This window comes from Schistocerca americana, chromosome 3 (genome assembly GCF_021461395.2).
Source record: "Schistocerca americana isolate TAMUIC-IGC-003095 chromosome 3, iqSchAmer2.1, whole genome shotgun sequence".
Classification (NCBI taxonomy): Eukaryota; Metazoa; Arthropoda; class Insecta; order Orthoptera; family Acrididae; genus Schistocerca; species Schistocerca americana.
In genome coordinates this window covers 38,883,049-38,909,655 of record NC_060121.1, presented here as the reverse complement: position 1 = coordinate 38,909,655, position 26,607 = coordinate 38,883,049, and the positions used below count along the sequence as shown (strand labels likewise).

The following is a 26,607-nucleotide window of genomic DNA, read 5'->3' as shown; positions in this document are numbered from 1 at the left end:
AGTTCCAGTTGCTATCTGAGAACTGTGTACATTACTAGGAAAATAATGCAAAAGACTATCTGCCGCCTGAGAGAGATGACAGATGCTAATGGGCTCCTGATTCTTTATGCTTTGGTCTCACACAGTGTCAAGAGATTATCAAATGGAGATAAACCACACTCAATGCCTAAATTGACATTTTTAGGCAAAACACTATTATAGTTTACAGATTATGTCTTTGAGCATGTTCACTTTTGGGTGACAGTGCAGAGTGAGTGATAATACAGAGCATCATAGCATTTTTGTTTCCACGTAACTGAGGAAGTGTGGAGTTCCTGCACTTTTTATATGATCTGTATATTAAGATTACGCTCTTGAGCATCAAGCAGAGGAAAGTGTACCACAATTCTTGTACAGCCCTTTCTGCATGCTACAGTTACTTTAGGCCAGCAGGAGAGCAGCACATGACACTTCTAATTCAAGATATCACCATCCTCAGACCACAGATGTGTGACTGCTGACTGTTCAGCCACTCAGAGGGGAAGAACAATCAGTTCAGAGCTGGGTAGCAGTGCACAGACGTTGAATGTTTGTGCAGTGCTACCACCATTACGGACCAGCCGTAATGCAGCTCACAGCCAACCAGCTGAGCCGTCGTGTCCACTGAGTGGCTGGATTCCCGGCAGGTGTGGCAGTGCTGCCACCACCACAGAGCCATTGCGTGGCAGCTTAGTCACTCCCTGTTGCTGCTGCTGCTCACCAGAAATGACAGTCGTGTCTGTCTCTGTTGTTGATGTCGCCGTTGTAGTTGAGCTTGATGACACCTGTGGTTCTTGACATTGCTGCTGTGCATCCTGGTGGAAATTTGCACTCTGATCCTGAAACACAATATATATTATATTATTGGGGGTGGAAGTCATGTGATAAAAAAGTAAGATTTGTATAAGGGCAAATACCAAGTAACTGATTCCAAAACTGAAGCTAAAACAACGTTTTCTATTGACACTTTAATACAAAAAGAATTTCTTGTGAAGTCTTCAGTTACATCTTGTAATGCAAACTAGCCAGTAATATCATAAGAAACATACAATATCATTGGATATCAATCTTTTGAGTTTGATAAGAATAATTTTGATATTTACACAGCAATAAAAATGAATTATTCCATACTTAAGTATTTGTATCCTGCACATAGAAAATAAAGTTAAAGCATGTCACTTGCATTCATGTAAACCTATTTTATTAACAGGTTTAAAGTTGTTCCAGCAATCATTATTGATACTGTTATAAAAACTTTTACTTCTACATGAGACCGCTGTTCTTGTTCGTTATAGGGAGATAAAGAGACTTGGTGGGAATGTGTTGTGGAATGGACACTCTTTACAGAAGCGTCATTGCAAAGGGACCTGATCTTGTTTTATAGCAGCTATACAGTTCTATGAAATACAGGGAAAAGCCATAGTCACAGAAATATACAGACCACCTACTGGGGATACAGAAATATTCATTAATCAATTAGAAACACTGCTTAACATTCTTTTTACTGAAAGAGCCACTGTAGTTGTCTGTGGGGATTTCAACATAAATCTTATGAATGAAAGTAGGCTAAAAAAATAATTCCTAAATCTATTATGTAGTTTCAATCTGTTTCCACACATACACGAACCCACAAGAATAACATATAATACAAATAGTCTTATAGATAATATATTTTCAAATGTACGATCCACAGAAGCGGAAGTAACAAATACTGATTTAGGATTATCAGACCATAATGCTCTTGTCCTCAAAATTCCTTCAACGCCACTGGAAGAAAAAAAAGAGTACTTCAGATATAAAAGAAAATATTCCACTGAAAACTGTGTAGACTTAAAGAATATCCTAACTAGTGAGCCGTGGACAGTTGTGCTGTCCCTAATAAATACAAATGATGTGTATATCAAACAATGGAAAATCCAGGATGGAATGTAACAATATTAGAGAAGGAAAGTTGCTACTCACCATAAAGCAGAGATGCTGAGTCGCGATAGGCACAACAAAAAGATTCACACAGTTATAGCTTTCGGCCATTAACATTAGAACCACGGCTGGGTCACTCATGACCCACTTGATAATTCTTTTGTTTGTCACTCTTTTGTATTATTGCCTAGAGTGTTACATTTCTGTGACTTTTTATGAAATAAGTGATTATACTTCATTTCACATTTTATGGCGAAAACATAAACGAGAAATATGAAGATTCACCTAGAACTGTGGAAGGGTCAGTTCTGACCCACCCAGTGCACTCGCTATAACAATCGCATTTTTCATGTAGCTTCATGCCTATTGTTAGTGTGTGGTTGGTCAACAATCGCAAAACTCGTTTTTACTTCATTCCAGCTGACGCTCCAGTTTTCAGCAGGGGATGAGAGGGAGAGAGGTTCAAGCAAGTCTGACCTTGTATGCAGATATTGCGCATCCAGAGTTTTGTACCACGAAAACGGCTTTAGTAGTGCATTCTGTCTGTGTAGATAGTGCTTGTAACTTACGAATATATTATGGCCAAATTCCTACGCACATGAGATTTTAGATAATGAATCTGAGGGCGAACCGCTGGAGTCTTTATCTCAGGAAGAATTTCCATCGCCAATAGTTCCGGATTCTTCATCAGAAGACAATGTTACTCCTGAGAGGGTTCTACTGAATGCTGATGCGAAAGGTACGCTTGTTTATGTGTTTGTTTTATAATAATTTTTGTTTATGTATATGTTGAGTAGACACTAATTTCAATTGCCACAATTATGTTTATACTTTGTTTCGTGTTGAATTTTTACAAGTTATATATTACATTTATGAAGGTGTGTTTTTGTTCTAATATTACACAATATATTCAACATTAAATCGCGTTCTAATATGTATAACTACTATTACAGCAACAGCTGCCACAAAGACTAAGTCAACTCGAGTACATGGACATCCTCAAGGTCGGCGTGGACAACAAAATGCCCAGGGTTCTGGACTACTTCAGTTTCCTCCAGGTAGCGGCACCCAATGGAACAACCTGGAAAGTTGGTGTAATAGGTGACTGTGCATCTGGAAGATATGGACAATAAAATGTTTTCAAAGATAGGAGAGGACCATCTCTGCATGCAAAACGAAACATGAATGAGACCTGTTGCAGTACAGGGCATCTAATGATAAAGGACAAAATTTTGAAACATATTGTAAAATGTACAGAAACTGAAGCACGTCGTGTACTGAGCTCAGATGAGTAGGCTATAAAAATTGAAGAACTGGAAGCTTTTATAGCTATATTGTATGATCCATGGTGCTATTGGGGCTAAGAGCTTAGAACTAGACACACTGTGGTCAGTGAAGTGGGGAAATAATTGTGTGAAATCAACTTTGGTTGTGACAGATTCAGAGAGATAATGCGTTATCTCAGATTTGACCTTAGATCCACAAGATCAGAATGACTAAGAGAAGACAAGTTTGCTTTGGTATCAGAAATCTGGAATGAGTACATTGTGAATGCACAGTCTAGCTACATACCAGGTCCATATATAACAATCGACAAACAGCTTTTTCCTTCAAAGTGCCGTTGCAGATTCACGCAGTTTATGGCCTCAAAACCGAACAAATACGGGCAAAAGTATTGGATGGAGGTAGATAAAGACTCAAAATATATTGTGAATGCTATCCCTTATCTAGGAAAGGATGACACTAGGCGGAATGAAGAGCGTCTTGGTGACTTTGTTGTAAAAAAATTGATGCAACCTTACCTCAACAAAGGAATAAATGTCACATGTGACAATTTTTTCACCTCCTCAGCACTCTCTGAGACACTGAAAGCTAATTCTGTGAGTCTTGTGGGCACAATAAACCGATCTCGCAGGGAAATACCAGTCTGTATCAAGAAGGCAAGAGAACAATTATACAGCACAGTATTGTTGTAAAAAGATGATACCACACTGACTGTTTATCAGGGTAAGAGCAACAAGAATGTTCTGATTCTGAGCACTATGCATCCTTATGTGACAATTGCAGATGGTATAAAAAAGAAGCCAGATACAGTTACGTTTTATAACTGCTCTAAATATGGAGTAGACGTGGTCGACCAAATGGCTCGCAAATACTCTGTCAAAGCACCATTGAGACATTGGCCTGTTCACACATTTTACAACTTGCTGGATTTGGCTGGGAAAAATGTGTGGGTATTGTTCAATTCTCTAAACGATAAAAAATTGAAACACAGGGATTTCATCCTGCAGCTGGGGGAGGAACTTGCTGAGAAGCACACAGCGACTAGAAGGACTAGCGTCCCTGTCAGACCTGAAGATATTCCTGACAGACAAAAAAAGTGAACACGTTGCCTTGTAAAAAAGTCTAACTGTGAAGGAAACAAATCATTTGTAAAGTGTCACATCTGCAAGAAAACTGTGTGCAACAAATGTACATCAAAAGACTATTATTTGTGTTCATTATGTAATGGAAGCCAGTAAAAACACTCAGCAAATACATGTAAGTTTTAAAATATAAAATTATAATTTGTGTAAACCTTGTTTATTTTTGTTAATTTCATTCTAAATTTCTTAGTGCTCCTAACAATAGATTCATTGGCAGTAACAATAACCCATTGACATAGAGGAAATAAAGGAAAAGATCGCGGGTCATTAGTGACCCGGCTGCGGTTCTAGGTATGTCTAAATATCAGTGGTTCTAGCGTTAAAGCCTTTGTCAGCAATAGACACACATACACACACACTCACACAAACACAAACGCAACTTGCACACATGTCTGCAGCCTCAGATAACTGTGTGTGTGTGTGTGTGTGTGTGTGTGTGTGTGTGTGTTTTTCCTTTTCAAATTAAGCATATAACACTTTTTCTTCAATTTTCATGGGATATTTTGAAATGCACTTTCCAAAGTAGCTGTCAAGAATCACATCACATCACAATACAAAGTCCAGTTCTTGGATCACAGCTGGCATCAAAAATTCTTGTGGAACTCTAAAGAGACTAAATTAAAAATTGAAGACTCTAAAGATCCACAGTTCATAGAATATGTTAAGAATTACAAAAGGGTATATTGAAAAGTTACTAACAAGGCAAAATTTATGAGTAATGACAACTGAATAAGACAGTCTGATAACAAATCAAAAGCCATTTGGCGTATTGTGAAGACTGAAACAGGAAAGAGATGCGAGGGCCAGGATATCATTCTCAAAAACACAGAAAATGTCAATATTAAAAAACAAGATTTGCCAAATTACATCAACAATTATTTCATAAGTGCAACAACGTTATTAAGCTTGAAATTTACAAACCAAGAAAAACCTGAATTTCCAAAAGCTGCTTGTAGCATGAGGATAGATCCAACAGATGAAGATGAAGTATTCAAAGTAATAAAGAGCTTGAAACCTAAAATGTCAGCAGGAGTAGATGAGATGCCTGTTTATATCATAACAATGACAGCTGCACAAATTGCAAGGCACTTGGCATACATAGCCAACTTATCATTTAGTGAAGTAGTGTTTCTGGAAAGAATGAAAATGTCAAAAGTGAAACCATTATTCAAAAACAGTGACAAGCATAAGGTAGAAAACTATTGGCCAATATCCCTCCTTCCAGCATTTTCCAAAATAGTAGAAAAATTAATGAAGCACAGAATCAACAAGTATCCAAATGACCGTGAGTTACTAAATAGAAATCAGCATAGCTTCCAGGCAGGCAAAAACAGAAACAGCATTAATGTGCTACACTGAACAAATAATCAAAAATCTAGAAAACGACAACAATGCAGTAGGAATAAATTTACACCTCTCCAAAGCATTTGACACTGTCAATCATGGCATTCTTTTAGGAAAACTGGAAGCATTAGGTATACATGGAACAGGGAAAAAAGTGGTTTGAATCATACCTACAAAACAGACCAGAACACAGATTGTAGGACTGATGTCAGATTACTCCAACCACAAAATAAATTTAGTATCAGATGCAAAAAAAGTGGAAATAGGAGTGCAGCAAGGCAGTATTTTAGGTCCCTTAATGTTCCTTGTCTACATAAATGACTTCCACACCTCAGATGGAGCAGCAAAGGCCATACAATTTGCAGATGACACTAGCGTGATAATAGGTGCACCAAAGCAAATACTGCAAACGTCTACTGATCAAGTAATAAAAAATGTCCACACTTGGTTTGATGCAAACCATTTGACATTAAATGCAAATAAAACAAATTATACGCAGTTTGGGAAAACTGTCAAAACGTAAATCTTGATCTGTTGTTGGGTGACAAGGCCACAGACAGAGTGGTATCAACAAAACTGCTGGAGATTCATGTAGATGAAAATCTTAATTTTAATGACCATGTAATGAAACTTGTGCAGAAACTTAACTCAGCCTGTTTTGGTCTTTGAATTATTGGAAATGTCTTTAATGAAGAGGGTACCAGGATGGCATATTTTGGCTATTTTCAGTCTCTTGCAACATATGGAATAATATTTTGGGGTTCCACCACTTGCCATCTAAAACAAATGTTTCTGTTACAGAAGAGGGCTATCCAAATAAAAACATACAGTCATCCACAGATATGATGCAAACCCTTATTCAACAAGCTTAAAGTTATAACAATACCTTCCGTACATATGTACAAATATGTGTTAGGGCCCATCTTGCAGATTTTCAGACAAATGCCGACTTGCCAAACTACAATACTCGAAATAGCATACACTCCATACTCAGCGAACAAAAAGAACACACAGATAAAGGCATGTGAGCCATACTGGTAGAAAACTCTACAACATACTTCCAGCCAACATCAGGAAGTTAGAAGATGGAAACAGATTTAAAGTAGAATTTAAAGAATTTCTACTTGAACAATGTTTTCACTCAGTAAATGACTATTTAGGCCAATAAATAATTCTGATAATGTTTATATTAAGGTAAAACTGAAAACACTGTCTTACATCCCCAAAAGTTTCTGTTAATTTCGTATATCTGATGGACAGCTACTGAGTGTGGTAAAATCTTTACTGAATAATTGAAGCAAATATGCGAGCTTCCTGTTCAAGGAAGACAAAAGTAAAGCCTTAGGGCAAACAGACTATGCAGTAACAGTACTGTTAGTATACATGTATAAAAAGTTGTATTACTGTGTCTTGTACGACCAAGTATTATTCTTTGTACATTTTTGTACAGTTTTGTATGTATTATTCTTTGTACTACTTAATGTAAAATTTTGTATGTTCCTTTCGCACAAATTGTTTCCCATAAATTTCAAGTACTTTTGGACAACATACATACAATATTTATTGTCTGTGGATGGATAAATAAATAAATAAAAAATATAGTACTGCTCAAGGCAGAAGTATTATACATTGCTAGAAGTGAGTGTGGAAATACTGAAAACTGTATTAATTTCAAAGTTCAGTAATAACATTTTTTGGAATAACCATCTGAAGTTACCTGAATAACAACCTTTTGACCATTTAATGTTGTTTGGTACAAGGCCAATGACTTGGAACCATCAACATACTCCATGGAAGACAAGAGACCAACAATGAACAAACAAAATAAGCACTAATTTTGAACTATATATGTGATATGGGCCTTAGTGCAAACTAACAACAAAGTAATGGTCAACATCATTTGAAGACATATAACTGAACAGGCAGTACTGAAGAACCCATTACAATCTACACTTGTGTGTAAATAGTTAGGGGATTCATCTGTCCTAATTTTTACAGGACATTAATTTTTTTATTAACAAACTGTCATAGTGTCCCTGACGACTATTTGGGCACAGTGAAATGTCTCAGATTTTCAGTATTGTATTGTGCCTTTTTCACCTTTAAATGATCTCCTGATCTAACAGGATGTTTTCTTTCATAATAATAGACAGTTTCCCTGACATTAACTACAATGTTTTCTTTCATCTCATCATATATTTCTCCAATCTCTTCTTCATCTGCAGAGCTAAATGGCACCCAAACTTGTACTTCTGATCATTAAGGAAGACAAAAATTTAATAGATCAGAGGGTTCTGGAATTTGACAGCAGGAAAAGGAAGAGAAGGAAAAACAGTAGGTGAATAGGGACTGGGAAGGAATGAAAGAAGAAGCCACCTGGTAGAATTCTGGACAGAGCATAATTTAATCATCACTAACACTTGGTTTCAGACTAATGAAAGACTGTATACATGGAAGAGACCTGGAGACACTGAAAGATTTCAAAGCCAGCCAGTGTGGCTGAGTGGTTCTAGGCACTTCAGTCTGGAATGCATGACCGCTATGCTCTCAAGTTTGAATCCTGCCTCGGGCATGGATGTGTGTGATGTCCTTAGGTTAGTTAGGTTTAAGTAGTTCTAAGTTCTAGGGGACTGATGACCTCAAATGTTAAGTCCCATAGTGCTCAGAGCCATTTGAACCAAGATTTCGAACTGATTACATAATGGTAAGATAGAGATTTTGGAACCAGATTTTAAACTGTAAGACATTTCCAGGGACAGATGTGGACTGTGATAAAAATTTATTGATTATGAACTGTAAACTGAAGAAATTGCAAAAAGGCAGAAAATTAAAGGGATAGGACCTGGACAAACCGAAAGAACCAGAAGTTGTTGATAGTTTCAATGAGAGCATTAGGCAATGATTGATGAGAACAGGGGAAAGGAACACAGTCGAAATGAAATGGGTAGCTTTGAGAGACGAAATGGTGAAGACAGCAGAGGATCAATTGAGTACAAAGATAAGGCCTAGTAGAAATCCTTAGATAATGTAGTAAATACTGAATGTAATTGATGAACAGAGAAAATTTAAAAAGAAGTAGGTGAAAGGGAATACAGACATTTAAAAAAATAAGATTGACAAGGAGTGCAAAGTAGCTAAGCAGGAATGGCTAGAGGACAAATGTAAGGATTTAGAAGCATGTTTCATTCAGGGAAAGATAGATACTGCCTACAGGAAAATTAAAAAGGCCTCTAGAGAAAATATAAGCAGCTGTATTAATATTAAGAGGTCTGCTGGAAAATCAGGTCTAAACAAAGAAGGGAAAGATGAGAGATGGAAAGAGTATGTAGAAGGTATGTACAAGGTAGACGTTATTGAAGAGAATATTACAGGAAGGGAAGAGGATGTAGCTGAAAATGAGATTGGAGATATAATACTGCAAAAAGAAATTGACAGAGCACTGAAAGACCTAAGTCAATACAATGCCCTGGTTTTAACAAAATTCCGTCAGAGCCTTTGGAGAGCCATCCATGATGAAACTCTTCCATCTGGTGTGCAAGATGTATGGGACAGGTAATATATTCTCAGACATCAAGAAGAATATAGTAATTCCAATTGCAAAGAAAACATATGCTGACAGGTGTGAATATTACTGAAATATCAGTGTAATAAGTCATGGTTGTAAAATATCAACATTAATCCCTTACATAATGGAAAAACTGATAGAAGCCAATATTGGGGAAGATGAGCTTGGATTCTGGAGAAGTTTAGGCATACTCAAGGCAATGCTGATCATATGACTTCTCTTAGAAGATAGCTTAAGAAAAGGCAAACTTACATTTATAGCATTTGTAGACTTATAGAAAGCTTTTGACAATGTTGGCTGGTACTCTTCCCTCTCTCTGTCCACCTGCTCCTCCCCATTTCCCTTTCTCTCTTGTCATCCACTCCTCCCCCTCTGTCCATCTGCTCCTTCCCCTTTGGTCCATCTCCTCCTCCCCCTCTAAGTCAATCTTCTCCTGCCCTCTATCTCCTCATGACCCCCTGTCTCCTGCTCCATCCTCCCTCCGTCCATCTTCTTCTCTCTCTGCCCATCTATTCCTCCCCCTCTCTCAGTCCATCTCCTCTTTCTTGCCTCTGACCATTTCTCCTGCTCCCTCCCCCTGTCCATCTCCTATCTCATCCTCCCTGTCTGTCTGTGAACTCCTTGTCTTTCCTTTCTCTGTCCACTTCCCTCCCTCACTTTTCTGTCCATCTCCCCTCCCTTCTCTGTGTTTGTCCATCTCCCCCTCCCCCATTCTCTCTCCAAGTTATCTGGCTCACCCAATTGGAGGTTTCTGGTCTTACCCCCACAGTACCAAGTTTGGCTGAAACTGATCCCTGGGTTTAGGAGGAGTTTTTTTACCCATGGCTTTGCCAATGTATGCACATGTCACATATATTTAACATATTCCACACATATTTGCACACAAATTTCATCCGTATCTCTAGAAAATTCCAACCTACATGTTCTTTTTCATGCATACCAGTGTTTATGATGTGATATGTCGTGAACTAAGTGTTGTACAATGATACAACTTTGTAAGTAAATTCAGTGGTTTATGTGAATACTATCTGTAAAGTGTGCTGTGAATACAGTTGGTAGTAAAGAAATAATATACACTCCTGAAAATGGAAAAAAGAACACATTGACACCGGTGTGTCAGACCCACCATACTTGCTCCGGACACTACGAGAGGGCTGTACAAGCAATGATCACACGCACGGCACAGCGGACACACCAGGAACCGCGGTGTTGGCCGTCGAATGGCGCTAGCTGCACAGCATTTGTGCACCGCTGCCGTCAGTGTCAGCCAGTTTGCCGTGGCATACGGAGCTCCATCGCAGTCTTTAACACTGGTAGCATGCCGCGACAGCGTGGACGTGAACTGTATGTGCAGTTGACGGACTTTGAGCGAGGGCGTATAGTGGACATGCGAGAGGCCGGGTGGACGTACCGCCGAATTGCTCAACACGTGGGGCGTGAGGTCTCCACAGTACATCGATGTTGTCGCCAGTGATCGGCGGAAGGTTCACGTGCCCGTCAACCTGGGACCGGACCGCAGCGATGCACGGATGCACGCCAAGACCGTAGGATCCTACGCAGTGCCGTAGGAGACCGCACCGCCACTTCCCAGCAAATTAGGGACACTGTTGCTCCTGGGGTATCGGCGAGGACCATTCGCAACCGTCTCCATGAAGCTGGGCTACGGTCCCGCACACCGTTAGGCCGTCTTCCGCTCACGCCCCAACATCGTGCAGCCCGCCTCCAGTGGTGTCGCGACAGGCGTGAATGGAGGGACGAATGGAGACGTGTCATCTTCAGCGATGAGAGTCGCTTCTGCCTTGGTGCCAATGATGGTCGTATGCGTGTTTGGCGCCGTGCAGGTGAGCGCCACAATCAGGACTGCATACGACCGAGGCACACAGGGCCAACACCCGGCATCATGGTGTGGGGAGCGATCTCCTACACTGGCCGTACACCACTGGTGATCGTCGAGGGGACACTGAATAGTGCACGGTACATCCAAACCGTCATCGAACCCATCGTTCTACCATTCCTAGACCGGCAAGGGAACTTGCTGTTCCAACAGGACAATGCACGTCTGCATGTATCCCGTGCCACCCAACGTGCTCTAGAAGGTGTAAGTCAACTACCCTGGCCAGCAAGATCTCCGGATCTGTCCCCCATTGACCATGTTTGGGACTGGATGAAGCGTCGTCTCACGCGGTCTGCACGTCCAGCACGAACGCTGGTCCAACTGAGGCGCCAGGTGGAAATGGCATGGCAAGCCGTTCCACAGGACTACATCCAGCATCTCTACGATCGTCTCCATGGGAGAATAGCAGCCTGCATTGCTGCGAAAGGTGGATATACACTGTACTAGTGCCGACATTGTGCATGCTCTGTTGCCTGTGTCTATGTGCCTGTGGTTCTGTCAGTGTGATCATGTGATGTATCTGACCCCAGGAATGTGTCAATAAAGTTTCCCCTTCCTGGGACAATGAATTCACGGTGTTCTTATTTCAATTTCCAGGAGTGTATTAAAACAACATGTCTGATGTGGCAGTTTTACTGCATGAAAAGATTTAGTGTAGTAAGTGAAAAACTCTTTTCCTTTCATCATTTTGTGTGGAGTTTATAAAGTGAGAAAAAGTATCATGAAGATTGGAAATTATGTGTAAAGTTTGTTGTAAGCCATTAAGTGGTCTCATTCTCAAATACTGGGTGAATGAGAAATTGGTATTACCATGTCATTGGTTGTAGTTCCTTTTCACCCACACCTCCAGCCCTTGATTGTTTGGTGGTTCTTACCCCAGCAATTCTTTCCAGAAAGCAAGTAATATGTGTACCAACTTTGGCTAAAATCTGTCCAGTGGCTTAGGAACAGATGTGGAACATACATACATACATACAGCACTACAATTATTGAAACCTGTATGGTTGGCCATAGGGCATGATGGGAATTAGAATGTACATGCATGGTGTTGTGGACATAGTGCTGCATAGTCAGCGCGTACACAACTTTCCCACTAGAGTGCGCCCCACTAAGCACAACAGCGCAGGTGCAGCGCTCGTCCGTCTCTGCACTATGAGATGGCGCTGCCTTAGAGACGGACCGAATTCTGCTTCCGCTGATCCGCGTATTAATATGTAACGCAACCAATGAGATTGCTGCTAACGTAGAACCTTTACTCCACGCAGATCACACTCGCGCAGTGATACCTGAACGCGCGAGGTATTATAACGAGTGTACAGACCTCCAATTAGTCAGTCTGTATTTGTCTGTACCAGTCTGCATTAGTCTGTACCGGTCTATAGTCAAGTTTCAGTCTGCACCTAAGAAGATTATAATATTCCTGTATATAGCCATGAAGATAAATGTATAGACACTTTGTAAAGTATCAGAGATATGTGAAAATAAGATTAACGTACCAAGACCAAAGGAACTTCAGATTGTCAGTTGTAAACAGCATCCAGAATCAAGTTACATAATGTCTATCCTTTCTATTATTTTAATAAATGTGTGTGAAAATTAATCAAGTTCTGTTTAAAGTTGGTCACCATCAATCTGCTACTCTTAGCGTGCAAGTGGCATTTCTATTGTCCGACCTAATGGCAGAAGATAAACATGCCACGATAAGACCACGAGACATATTTCTGACACTCGCCTACTTCGTTAGAGCGACAAGTCAAATAATCTGATGGTGTGTGTACTGAAGGTCTTACAGTACGCACACCACACGTGGTTTCCTTTAGAGGTGAAGCCCACTGTCATTTGGATGGGTTCATCAGTATGCAAAATTGGCACATTTGGGGACTGAGAATCCGCATTTCATGATTGAGAAGTCTCTTCATCCTCAACAGATGACTGTGGGGTGTGCAATGTCCAATCACAGAAAAATTGGTGTGATATTCTGATGTTCCTTGATGGTATGGTGACTGTCAAATGGTACGTGAAGAGTTTGGAAGACAATTTCAACCCTGTTCTGGTATGTGATCCTCATTTCAACAAGATGTGGTTTGTGCAAGATGGAGTTCGACCCCATCGAAGGAGGAGAGTGTTTGATCTGGAGGAGCACTTTAGGGACTGCATTCTGGCACTGGGATACCCAGAGGCCACTGCATGGGCCATGATTGGCTGGCACATTCTCTAAATCTGAACACATGCGCCTCCTTTTTGCGGAGCTGCATTAAAGAGAAGGCATACAGCAATAACCCCAAAACTGCTGCTGAGCAGAAAACAGCTATTAAGGAGGTCATCAACACCATCAGTGTACTGACACTTCAGTGAGTCATGCAGAATTTCACTATTCGTCTGCACCATATCATCGCCAGTGATGGCAGGCATGTGAAACACGTCATAACCTAAATCGGAATGTCTTTAGTGATGTTTACATGTTAAATAAAGCGTGTGCATGCTGTAGTTTCTAACTAGTTATCTAATAATTAATTGTCACCCAGTATATAAATACATACATTTTTATAATATGTATATATGTGTGGACTGCTGATTTTGGTGATGAAACTGTTAGAAAATTTGCGTACTTTGTATACATCCACTCACTGATGTCTTATGAAATAATTGTTTGGGGTATTTCCATGCATAGACACCAAGTGCCCATTACATAGAAACAATATCTGGTGTCGATCCTCAACTGTTTAAAAGATTAACAATATTATAAAAATGATAGTTGCTACTCACCATATAGCGGAGATGCTGATTTGGAGATAGCCACAACAAAAAGACTGTTACAAAATAAGCTTTTGGCCAACAAGGCCATTGTCAAAAATAGACAAACACAGACAACACACACACACACACACACACACACACACACACACACACACACACACACACAAAATGTAACTCATACACACATGAGCACACTCTCTGGCAGCTGAAGCCAGACTACAAGCAGCAGCAGTACGTGACAAGAGAGGCAACTGGGTGGGGGTAAGAAGGACGCTAGGGTGGGGACAAGGAGGGATAGGAGGGTAGGGGTGGGGCTTGTAAAGTGCTGCTGGGAAGCTTGCAGGGATGAGGTGGGGAGGGGAAAGGGCAGCAATGTGCAGTCGGCAATGTTAGATGGTGGGCAGGGGAGGAAGAGAGGGATAACAGAAAATGAGAGAAGTAAAAAGACTGGGTGCATTGGCGAAATAGAGGGCTGTTTAGTGCTGGAACAGCAACAGGGAAGGAGCTAGATTGGTGAGGATAATGACTAACAAAGGTTGATGGCAAGAGATGTACTGCAGGGAGAGTTCCCACCTCTGCAATTCAGAAAAGTGATGTTGGTGGAAAGTATCCATGTGGCACACACTGTGAAGCAGTCTTTGAAATGAAAAACATTGTGTTGGGTGACATGCTCAGCATCATTGTGGTCCAGTTGTTTCGTGGCCACAGTATGTCAGTTACAGTGATATGAGCCATGAGGGAGGGGTTGGGAGCAGGTGTTGTGTAGGAATGAACAAGGACATTTCTCATTTCAGGGTATGGGGGCATGATGAGAGGTAGTCAAAGCCCTAGCCAAGAATGTAATTCAGTTGCTCCAGTCCTTTAATGCTCCTCTGTGGTGCAATAGTGGGACTTTCGGAGGTGGTGGGTGGCTGGACAGATAAGTGCAAGAGATTAATTTTTGTGCAAGTTGGGAGGGTAATTACAATCTGTAAAGGCCTCAGTGAGACCCTCAGTATATTTCAAGAGGGACTGCTCGTCACTGCAGATTTGATGGCCACTGATGGCTAGGCTGTATGGGAGGTACTTCTTGGTATGGAAGGGGTGGCAGCTGTTGAAGTGGAGGTACTGCTGGTGGTTGGTAGGTTTGATAGGAATGGAGGTGCTGATGTAGCCATCTTTCAAGTGGAGATCAACATCTAGTAAGGTAGCTCGTTGGGTCGAGTAGCACTAAGTAAAGTAAATTGCGAAGACGGGTTAAGGTTTTGTAGGAATGTGGATGGGTTGTCCTCACCCTCTATCCAGATCACAAAGATGCCATTAGTGTATCTGAACCAGGTGATGGGTTTAGGATTCTGGGTGACTAGCTGAAGTGTCAGAACATTGATGCTGTTGATGACCTCCTGAATGGCTGTTTTCAGATCAGCAATGGTTTTGGGTTTATATCCTCATCCACCATTACTTCTCTTCCGAATGCATTACCTACATTACCTGCAAACAAATCTGGGGTATGGCTATGAGAACCAGTGTGGCACTATCCTATGCCAACCTATTCACAGGCCATTTAGAGGAATCCTTCCCAGTCACCCAGAATCCTAAACCCCTCACCTGCAATCTGGATCAGGGGTGAGGACACCCTGTCCATATTCCTCCAGATCCTCAACACCATCTTCCCCATTTACTTCACCTGGTCCTACTCAACCCAACAAGGTATCTTCCTAGATGTTGACCTCGACTTCAAAGATGGCTACATCAGTACCTCTGTCCACATCAAACCTACCAACCACCAGTGATACACCCACTTTGACAGCTGCCATCGGTTCCATACCAACAAGTCCTTTCCATACAGTCTTGCCACCCCTGGCTGTCACATCTGCTGTGACGAGTGGTCACTCTCAAAATACACCGAGGGTCTCACTTAAGCCTTTACAGATTGTAATTATCCTTCCAATCTTGTACAAAAACAAATCTTCTGTGCTTTATCTTTCCAGTCAGCCAACACCTCCCAAAGTCCCACCATCTGGTCACGGAGGAGCATTCCCCTCATAACTCAGTATCACCCAGGACTGGAGCAACTGAATTACATTCTCCACCATGGTTTTGACTAGCTCTCATTGTGTCTTAAAATGAGAAATGTCCTGTCCACTACCCTCCTCACCCCCCAAAGTGGTAATACACAGTCTACCATACCTACACAATATCCTCATTAATCCCTACACAATCCCTGCTCCAACCCCTTGCCTCATGGCTCATATCCCTGCAATTGACCTAGATACAAGACCGGCCCGTATATTCTCCCACCACCACCTACTCCTATCTGCTCACAAACATCACCTAACCCATCAACACCAGGGCTGCCTGTGAAACCAGTAATGTGATCTACAAGCTAAACTGCAACCACCGTACTGCATTCTACATGGTTATGACAACCAACAAGCTATGTGTCCACATGAATGGACACTGACAAACAACTGGACCACCTCGATACTGAGCACGCCACTCAACATGACATTCTTCATTTCAATGACTGCTTCACAGCCTGTGCCGTAAGAATAATTCCCACCAGCAGCAGCTTTTCTGAATTATACAGGTGGGAGCTCTCCTTGCAATATATCCTACATTTCCATAACCCTCCTGGTCTGAACTTCCATTTGTCATTGTCTTCACACATCTAGCCCCTATTCTACCAATGCACCCAGTGCACCCAGTCTCTTTACTTCTCTCCTTTTTCACTACGCCCTGCCCCCTCTCTTTCTCCCTCTCCCACCTACCGTCTCACCTACCAACGACACGTAGTTGCCCTACCCTCTCTCCACCTTGTCGCTGCATGCTCCCCAGCAGCACTTTACTGTACCCCACCCCTACCCTGCTATCTTTACCGCTCCCCACCCCAAACTTCTCCTTGGTGCCTACCCAGTTGTCTCTCCCATGATGCGCTGCTGCTGCTGCTGCCCATAGTCTGGCTTCAGCTGCATGAGATGTGTGTGTGAGCTGCAGGTGTGTGTGTGTGTGTGTGTGTGTGTGTGTGTGTGTGTGTGTGTGTGTGCACTATATGGTGAGTAGCAACTGTCGTTTTCATAATATTGTTACATTCCATCTCGTATTTTCCATTGTTTGAAAAATTAGTCATTCTAACAACAACCTCACAATAAATTTGTTGTTGTATGAAATCTGTTGTCAAGAATCAGGCACAATCTGAAATTAAGAGCACAATTCAGAAATGCAACACGTGGTAATAGAAGAGTCTGCTCTACCTAAAACTTACTCTCTCATGGAAAGAAATAATGCATGCAGCCATAAAAATATTTGACCACCTTACATGTGAATTAAAGATGTCGGCAAATAACAAAAGTTTTAGAAACAAACCAAAATAATTTTTTCATGACAACTCCTTTTACCTCATAGATGAATTTTGGAATAGAGAGTATATACGTAGTTGGGTCACATTTATCAAATTTTGTTATAGATCAAGATTTGCAAAAAAAGTAGCAAATGTGTTAATGGTCAGCATGCAACAGCCATGTTTTTGTAGAGAAAATGTAGGTTTACAAACCTACTGAGACACATCTCTTCACACAATAAATAATGCAAAAAGATGCACTAAACTGAACTAAACTGCAATTGTGTCATTTACAAGTTTACTTGATTAATGGTCAATTCTTCCAATCAAGAGGATTCAAATTAATGTCTTTATGTGTTAGGCTTTATGATCCATATAAACATATCATAATTTGAGCATGAGATTTGGCAGATTTTTGGGTGAAAGTGTCAAGCATTCAACTTTCTATATCTTAGTTGTCCAGGAAATGTTCAGTGATGAGAAAATGGTAGTAACAGTTTCATCAGTCAATACAAATACCAATTATGGAGAGAAAAAAAGCAAATGCAAAAATTATTTCCATCATAAATTGCAAGCAAATCTACCAACATTTCTATATTTATGCTGCACATATTGTGAATTCACTCAAATACAATACAAGAGACAACCCCTCTTGCCATCTACTGAAAGATGTATAGATGTTTTTCAAGCTTTAGTTTCAATTTGTATTCTCTAAGGAAGCACTCTCTCACCATGAAGACTTCAAGACTCTCTCCTTCATCATCTACCAGTTCTTTTAAAGCCAATTATTTACCTTCTCTAACAGTAATTTCCTTATTAATAATACATGGTGAGATTAGATTAGATTAGATATATTTTTTGTTACATAGGATGTGGAAGGTCTGATAAAACAAGAACACACAACACTTGTTTACAAAAAAAAAGAGAGATGCTAATAGATGTGAAATAAGTTAAAAGATCATACATATTTTCAGTTAGGAAGTTTTAGCATACTTCTGTACAGTGAGGTGCATATGAAATCAGATAGAACAGAATGTGTTACTTTATATAAGTAACAATTTATACTTCAGGAAGTCCTACTAAGAAATTTGTATATGGAGTAGGAGTTGTCCACCAATAAATCCTTTAGGCTCCTCTTCAAATGAACTTAATTAGCAGTTAAACTTTTTGTGGCTGCCACGGTGGCAAGGCATTGAAAATGTTTGTCTCTGAATAAAGTACACCTTCATGGGCCAAAGTACATGGACTTTAAATCTTTATGAAGATTATTCTCATTTCTAGTGCTTATGCCATGAACTATGCAGTTAGATGGAAAAACTGACAAATTTCACTAAAAAATAAAAACTTAAGCAATCAGTAGTCAGTATACTCAGTGTGTTGAATGGGATTCTGCAGGACATTCTTGAGTTAACACCACAAATAATTCACATTACATGCTTTTGGACTGTGAAAACTTTTTTTTGGCTTGTACCTCAAAAAACTGAGCCCATATATCATTACGGGAATGAAGTAATTTTGCCTTCTTTATTTTTATATCACCTTATTACATATCAGTATGTAAAATAAGGGGAAGGCAACCACTCCTCAATGTGTGGAGCACAGCAATGTGTGGGGGATAGTAGATGTACCGATAATGGTTTCAACAATGTCCATCAACAGACAGCATAGTGGCCTAGCTACCAGACTGCCATCTGTGTCCATGCTTTAATAGGCAATTATCACAATCATTATGATGCAAATGAGTCAAGCAAGTTGGCAACAATGACACAGAGACATGCTTGTGCTTCCTACAGCCAACTGAATGAGTTTGCCACACAAGCTGGAGGTACTGCATCAGTTGTACAACAAAGGTGGTATCTGTGGTCACGTGAACATTCTCACACCTGTAGATGAGCTTCTGGAGATCCATGCACCACAGACACCCTCCAGGAATATCATATTGTAAGAGCAGCAGTGGCAGGTCGTACAGCTACCACAGTACAGTTAAGAGGACTTGTAAGCGCAGATCCCAGACGTGTCAACATGAATGGTTGTGAACTGGTTATTAGCATTGAGACCGTGGGCACACACACATCATCTACTCTCACCTCAACATTGGTGCAGCATCCGTCCTGTCCGTTCTGTCCACCTGTGACACTGGCAGCCCACATGACGAAACATAGATATAGGATGCCTTCATCACTGGAGTGAAACCAAAGCAGATGTTTATGGTATGAATGAGGCCAATGCTGGAGATGAAAACACAGCCTTGTGTCTCATATGTAGGTCACAAGGGCCCACTACCCAAGCAGCATGGATCGACAGCAGCCCCAGAGGTTGCAATCAACAAGTGATCAAAAATAGTGCAAGAAGATCCATCCGCAAACTGGCCTTATAAGCCAGTGCACCACTTGGCTGAAGGCAATTTGATATGCCACCCAGACTTGTAGGGATCTGCCATCCCAGCCACAACATCCTCGTGCCTCATCTGCTGCTACTCCCAGATCATTTGGAATGGTAGCTTCAGATTGTGACTCAAGAGTGTCATATAACAGTGATCTGGCCTCCCTGGACAGCTTTGTGGTAATGCTGTGGTAACTACTTTCTAGTAATTTTGTTTCTGTCCTTTCTTGGGTGCATTCTCGAGTGAGAGACTCGCAGGGAAAACATTTTATTTTTTTGTTCTTCTGTTATAAGATCCAAAGTGGGATCCCTAATTGTTTCTTGCTTGAATTGTATTATGTTGCATCTACTTTATTGACATTGGCAATGTTCTTGTTTATTGGTTTGTCACAATAAAAACAGATTGAGGAATATCTTTCGTGTTTTGTACCTGCTACCACAGATACAGCAATCATTGTGCATGGCTCTACTGGTGCTGTCAGAGGATCACAGGAATGGTCCACTATGGTCTTCAGCAATGAAAGCAGATTCTGCCTGCATGCAAGTGATGGCCATTTGCCTGTACAATGATGACCTGGTGAGCGCTGTCTTATAGACTGCATTTGTCCGAGACACACTTGCCCCACCCAATGTCTCACAGTTTGGGGTGGGATAAGCTACAACTTTTAGGGAGAGACAGGACATATGCAATATGTCAATATGTACAACAGCCCGGAGGGAATCATAAGAGTGGATGACCAAGAATGAAGTGCTCATATTAAAAAGGGTGTAAGACAAGGATGTAGTCTTTCACCCCTACTGTTCAATCTGTACACCGAGGAAGCAATGATGGAAATAAAAGAAAGGTTCAGTAGTGGAATTAAAATTCAAGATGTAAGGATATCAATGATGTGACTCATTGATGACATTGCTGTCCTGAGTGAAAGTGAAGGAGGATCAGATGATCTGCTGAATGGAATGAACACTCTAATCAGTACAGAGTATGGATTGAGAGTAAATTGAAGAAAGACGAAGGTAATGAGATGTAGTAGAAATGGGAACAGTGAGAAATTTAATATCAAGATTGATGGTCACAAAGAAGAGGAAGTTAAGGAATTCTGCTACTTAGGCAGTAAAATAACGAGTGATGGATGGAACAAGGAGGACATCAAAAGCAGATTGGCAATGGCAAAAAGGGCATTCCTGCCCAAGAGAAGTCTACTAATATCAAATATCAGTCTTAATTTGAGGAAGAAATGTCTGAAAATGTATGTCTAAAGTACAGCATTGTATGGTAGTGAAACATGGACTGTGGGAAAATCGGAAAAGAAAAGAATCGAAGCATTTGAGATATGGTGCTACAGACAAATGTTGAAAATTAGGTGGACTGATAAGGCAAGGAATGAGGAGGTTCTGTTCAAAATCGGCGAGGAAAGGAATATGTAGAAAACATTGTTAAGGAGAAGGGACAGGTGATGGGACATCTGTTAAGACATGGGTACTAGAGGGAGCTTAGAAGGCAAAAACTGTAGAGGAAGACAGAGATTGGAATACATCCTGCAACTAATAGAGGACACAGATTGCAAGTGCTACTCAGAGATGAAGAGGTTAGCACAGGAGAGAAATTTATGGTGGGCCGCATCAAACCAGCCAGAAGACTGATGACCCCCCACCCCACCCCCAAAAAAGGGGGCTACGGGTCTCTTTCACCATGTGCAGAATGTTTTTAGACCCATTCTTTTGCCATTCTTGCAACAGGGAGGTGATGTTTTATTTCCAACAGGATAATTCTCACCCATACACTGCCGGTGAAACACAATGTGCTCTGCAACATGGGCAACACGTTCCATGGCCAGCATGATCTCCAGACTTGTCTCCAATTGAGCACGTGTGGGATACAATGGGCAAGAAATGATTTGTGCGACTCGTCAACCAACAACCCTTACAGAATTACATGAAGAGGTCAAGCAGGGATTACATAACATATCCCAGTACAGTATTCGCCAGCTGTATCATTGACTGGATGCCAGAGACTGTGCCAGCATGCTGTCATTGGATTGAAGTCGATGTCATCTTTCCAGGTGCACTAATTTTTTTCCTGACAGTGTATATTAGGTTGAAACCTCTTACAAGTTCAAAACTGCGTGTAGTGTATCTTTTAAAAGATTATTGACAATGATCTGGCTTGGAACAGTTTACTACTGTTCATGAAAATTTCACTAACTGAAATATCTAAAAGTACTCTTAATGTCCTATTTATTGCAATGATTGTTGCAACTAAAACAAAGTCACCATCTGCTAAAGTTATTGATGACATCTCATTAATATATACAAGAAAAAGTAAGGTCCCTAACATGGACTCTTGTGTGTTAGTACACCAAATTTTTTCCCAATTGGATGATGACTGACAAGTTAATACAGAACTCTTTCCTTGACAACCTTTGTTTCCTACTAAAGAGATAGAATTTGAACAATTATGTGGCATTTCCTGTTACACTGTAATATTCTTATTTGGTTAAAAGGCTGTTTTCATTTACACATCTTGGGATCTACAGACCACTAAGCTGAACTTGCTGTGTGGGCTCTGTCAGGGAAACATTTATAGCAATTAATCTGCAAAAATATCATTTTCAAGCAATTTCTATTTAAATGTCTAAAACGGAAGATTTAAAGTTTATTATTTAATTTTTCTAGAATTTTCAGTACTAACAGTTTATGATTTAATGAATTACTGAGAATAAAAAAATGAAAAGAATTGAAATCATTAAGATATTCTACAATATTCAATTAAAGTCACTATGAGCAACAAAATCCTACATTAAAAAGTTGACATTCTTGGTCATCCAAAACCAATATTTCTATTTTAAAATTAATGTTACATGTATAACAGAACATGTCTGTGAGGTAATTACTAGATAACGAAAGTCCTAACAGCCAAGCAAATTTTACATACATTTTATTCAAATACAATACTTTTCTAAACAGTGAGTCTTAAAATGGAAGTTTCACATAACCTTACTGGTTAACTGGCTTGTAATTGCACTTTATACTAATTACACTACTCATATCATCTTCATAACTTGTCTGAAAATATCACATTCAGTACTGAACGAAGGCAAATTATGAGCATGTCTTCTAACATGGAGATTCAAAATTAGTCTTTGATCAACTTTCAGTTTAAAAATTACTTTTGTTCGGAGCTATATGCGACCACAAATGACAAGTACGTTCTTAGAGCAACCTTGATATAGTGAATATAGTATTTGACTATTTTTCTAGTAAAAAATGAAGGAGTTGTCCTGAATAATTAAACAATGGAAAGTCTAGAATGGAATAATAACAACCCTGCTATCCCTCCCCCTCCCCTCCCCAGTGCCTCCTCCTCCCACCACCCACCTCAGCAGATTGCTACTCATGTCAGATGCAATCGCAGTTTACAGTCAGGTCTCAGTGCCTGGAGGCAACACTTGTGTGTGTGTGTGTGTGTGTTGTGTGTGTGTGTGTGTGTGTGTGTGTGTGTGTGTATGTGTTTCTAGTTTAGAAGAAGGACTTTTTTGTCTGAAAGCTTAAATATTTACTAGTCTTTTTCATTGTGCTTGCCTGTGATTCAATTCCTCCTCTGTATAATGTTGTCCTAACTAATTCCTTTTCATCTTCCTCATAATATTACTGCAACTCATGGAAGAAAGCCTCGAACCAGTTCATTTTCTAGTTAATGTTGGAATCATTGTTATACATCTCAATCAACTTTTGATTTACTGCAATTATCTCTTCATTGGAAACTGTTTCTCATTTGTAGAGAAACTAAAATGGTAATTTAATAATGAAAACTCCAGGTATGTATATAAATGTATATAAATAAAAGGTTTATTTCTCATTAAATGACTGTGGTGATAAACATTTTTTATTTTTTCATGAGTAATAGCATCTACATAAAGAACATATTTTAGATTTATTATGTCTTGATTCTTCTTCAGGTGTTAGAGGTTTCATTTATTCTGTTTCAGAATAAATTCTTCCTATTTCTTCAACATCTTTTTTAATACATTCTGTACATTTTTATGAGAGTTTGGTTCTCTATATATGACAGGATCTTTACGATCTCTATTAATATATTTAATATAATAAAAAGAACATTTGGTGCATGTTTTTGATAGTTTGTAGTTAGAGATTCATCATTTAATGTTAAAGCTATTAGAATTATCTTTTCGTTGCTAAATTTATATGTTTCATCTAATAGTTCCTCACAAAAACAACTATGAAAATCATATTCTGCTAGGATGGGATATGTTTGAAATAATTTAAATATTTTTATCAATTTTGGATTTGGTTTGCAATGAAGCAAACTTTCCAAATTTGCGTAAATAACAAAAGGAACTGTCTTTGCAGGTTGATAATTTTAAAAACTATATATTTGCCTTTTTTGGTAACTCTACTTTTAGGGGTTTATAAACTATACAATATTTGGTGTGGTTATCTAATTTTTACTAATTATTGAAATGTAATAAACACAACTGTAAATAAATTTTGATTCTTTATGTTTTGTAATTTGGGTTGAAACAAGTCTAGATAAACCTTTTGTCCAATAACAGTGAAAGTTCCTCCTCCTTTAAAATTTAATAAATTTACATGATTTTTTCTTACATTTTGTAGTTTTTTTTAATCAAAAGAATAATCATTAATTGATATATTAATTTTAGTCTCAGTTTTTGGAGTATTATAAACCATAATTGGAAATTCAGGATTTTCAAGTTTTTGATCAATATCAAGACCTACATTCTTATATTTAATAACTCCTTGTGGTTGTTTGTTTGCAGGAAATAATGCAGCATTTATAGTCCATTATTCCTTGTTTCTAATGTTAATATAAACTTTCTGATAACAGACTATTTTCCTTCATTAAAAATGTGATTTGGATTGTTGTTATTTGCAGTGATTATAACACTCAAATCACATGTACAGTCAATATCTCTTATGTCTTTGTTATTGGAGCATAAAAATCATTAAATATCAAGAGTTGGTCGCATGATCGAAAATGTTCTGTTCTTGGCTGAAGTTCTGGTGATGTCACAGAAAAGGAGTAAGACGAAGCTATATGTGTGTTACTACAGTGTTAGCCAAAGTTACTGTGTTTTTATGTACTTTTTCTGCAAATAGTTTAGCTGTTTAGCTATGGAAAATGTATTTACAACTTTTAGGTAACAATAGAAAGGAATTTTGTGGATGCTGATAGAGGCAACCTTATGAAAATTGATGCATTTATGCTCCACTCATTTAGAGCAGTGATATGTGCAAGGATGAAGATTATTTTGCCTCCTCCATGCAGCATCATTAAACCCACTCAAAACCACGGAAATGTAGAACTTTGGGTCTTTATCTCATATCTAGATTGTTGACTATCAGTCATGAAATATCACTCAAAGCATAATAAAATTATTCTTGGTAAATTTTAGTGCTGATTGCTGGTATACAAGGAATGCAGCATAAGTACCACAAGCAGCATGCACTCTGTGGTGCAATGGATAGCATATGTGACTACAGATATGAAGAAAAGAAATTAGGGTTCTATAAATGGATCTATTTTGCTTACAAACACTTACCTTTTTGGAAAGTGTTGCTAGTAGTGAAGATATCATCGTACTCCCACAGTACGAGGTGTAGGATGATGAGAATTTGTATGCGGAGAAATATAAAGCATTTACAACATGCAGGTAACACAAATGTAAGGCCTGTACTGTTTGTAAGTGTAAACTAATGTCATGTCTGAAGCAGACTTAACTTCATTTTACGTAAGATGATGAAGGCTCAAAAGCTTGGACAATAAGGATCCAACGTGGGCAGTGTGAAGGAAAAGAAAAATTAATAAAGTAAGAAGTGTTTGGCCACATTAACAAGAAAATATTTTTTTGAACGTGACGTGTGAACAGCTATTGCACATGTAACCACATGTAAAAAACAAGAAAACCCAATAATACTCTGTTTGTAATTGGTGTGGTGAAGTTTTGTAATTCTGGCTTGGTTTTCATATGAACGGACTAGCAATTTGTTTTATAAATAAGTTAAAATATTGTTGCAGGCTAAATTTGAACCAACAACCTATGGATATCATCTTTTAATATTCGACAGTCCATTGCCCTACCAACCAAGTAAACGGGTATAACGATAATTATTACTAAAGGTTTAATTTCGTCAACTGATAATATCCTTCTTTGTAGCTGTGGGAAAATGTATCTGGGAGGTAAATTAATATTAACTTCAGAGTGTAAGACATTTTTGATTAAGTAAGGGAAATTGGGTACGACGTGGTGGCATTTTGTTGGTACAGTGCAACCAATTTTTCTGCACCTTCTCATTCTCTGAAATACTCAAAAACAATTTCTCAAGAGCTTTTTGGAAGTATTTATACAGTGTGGTACTACACAGCATTTTGGAATCCATTTTCCAAATTCCATAACAAGACATCACTGTGAATTAGCTTTATGACAGTAGGAGCAGTGAGCTAGCCAGTGATGTCATAGGCATCACATGACTCGAATGGAGTGTTTTAGCAGGCTCTCAAATTATTTGAATTTCATCCCCATTTTTATAAAAGAATACTATTCAGTACAAGAAGAGCCTCTTAATGAACATATCTATTAATTTCTAATTGAAAACCTGTAAGTCTGTTTAATGTCCACCCTGATCCTCATGCTTGAAATTGAGACATTCATGATGCAATTTATCTTTTTTCCTCTTTTTAATTTTTTAATTAATTGTCTTTCATTTATAATTGCATAGTTTGTGCCAGAAACGTAAAGCCCATAATTCTTTTATCTGCTTGCTACTCACAACATAACAGAAAATTAAGTTTCAGTCCATGATGAATTTTTAGTCTACCTTAGAATATTTTCATAATTTTGGCTTCGAGACACTCAGAAAGAAATTGGATTACGCAAGTTTAGACTGTTTTTGGAATTTAGAATTTGTAATCTGTTCACAAACGCTTTATTACTTCTTATTCCTT

The 26,607-nt window shown here is 39.2% G+C and overlaps 1 protein-coding gene across 1 annotated transcript in view; it reads right to left on the bottom strand.

Annotated features, from left to right (window-relative positions):
* Positions 1-611: 611 nt before the first annotated feature.
* Positions 612-26,607, bottom strand: part of LOC124605243 (transient receptor potential-gamma protein-like) — a 454,685-nt gene continuing 428,689 nt past the window's right edge. Inside the window, exon 19 of the mRNA XM_047136797.1 lies at positions 612-857. Within this exon, the coding sequence (XP_046992753.1) occupies positions 612-857 (246 nt within the window). The remainder of the gene's footprint in view (positions 858-26,607) is intronic.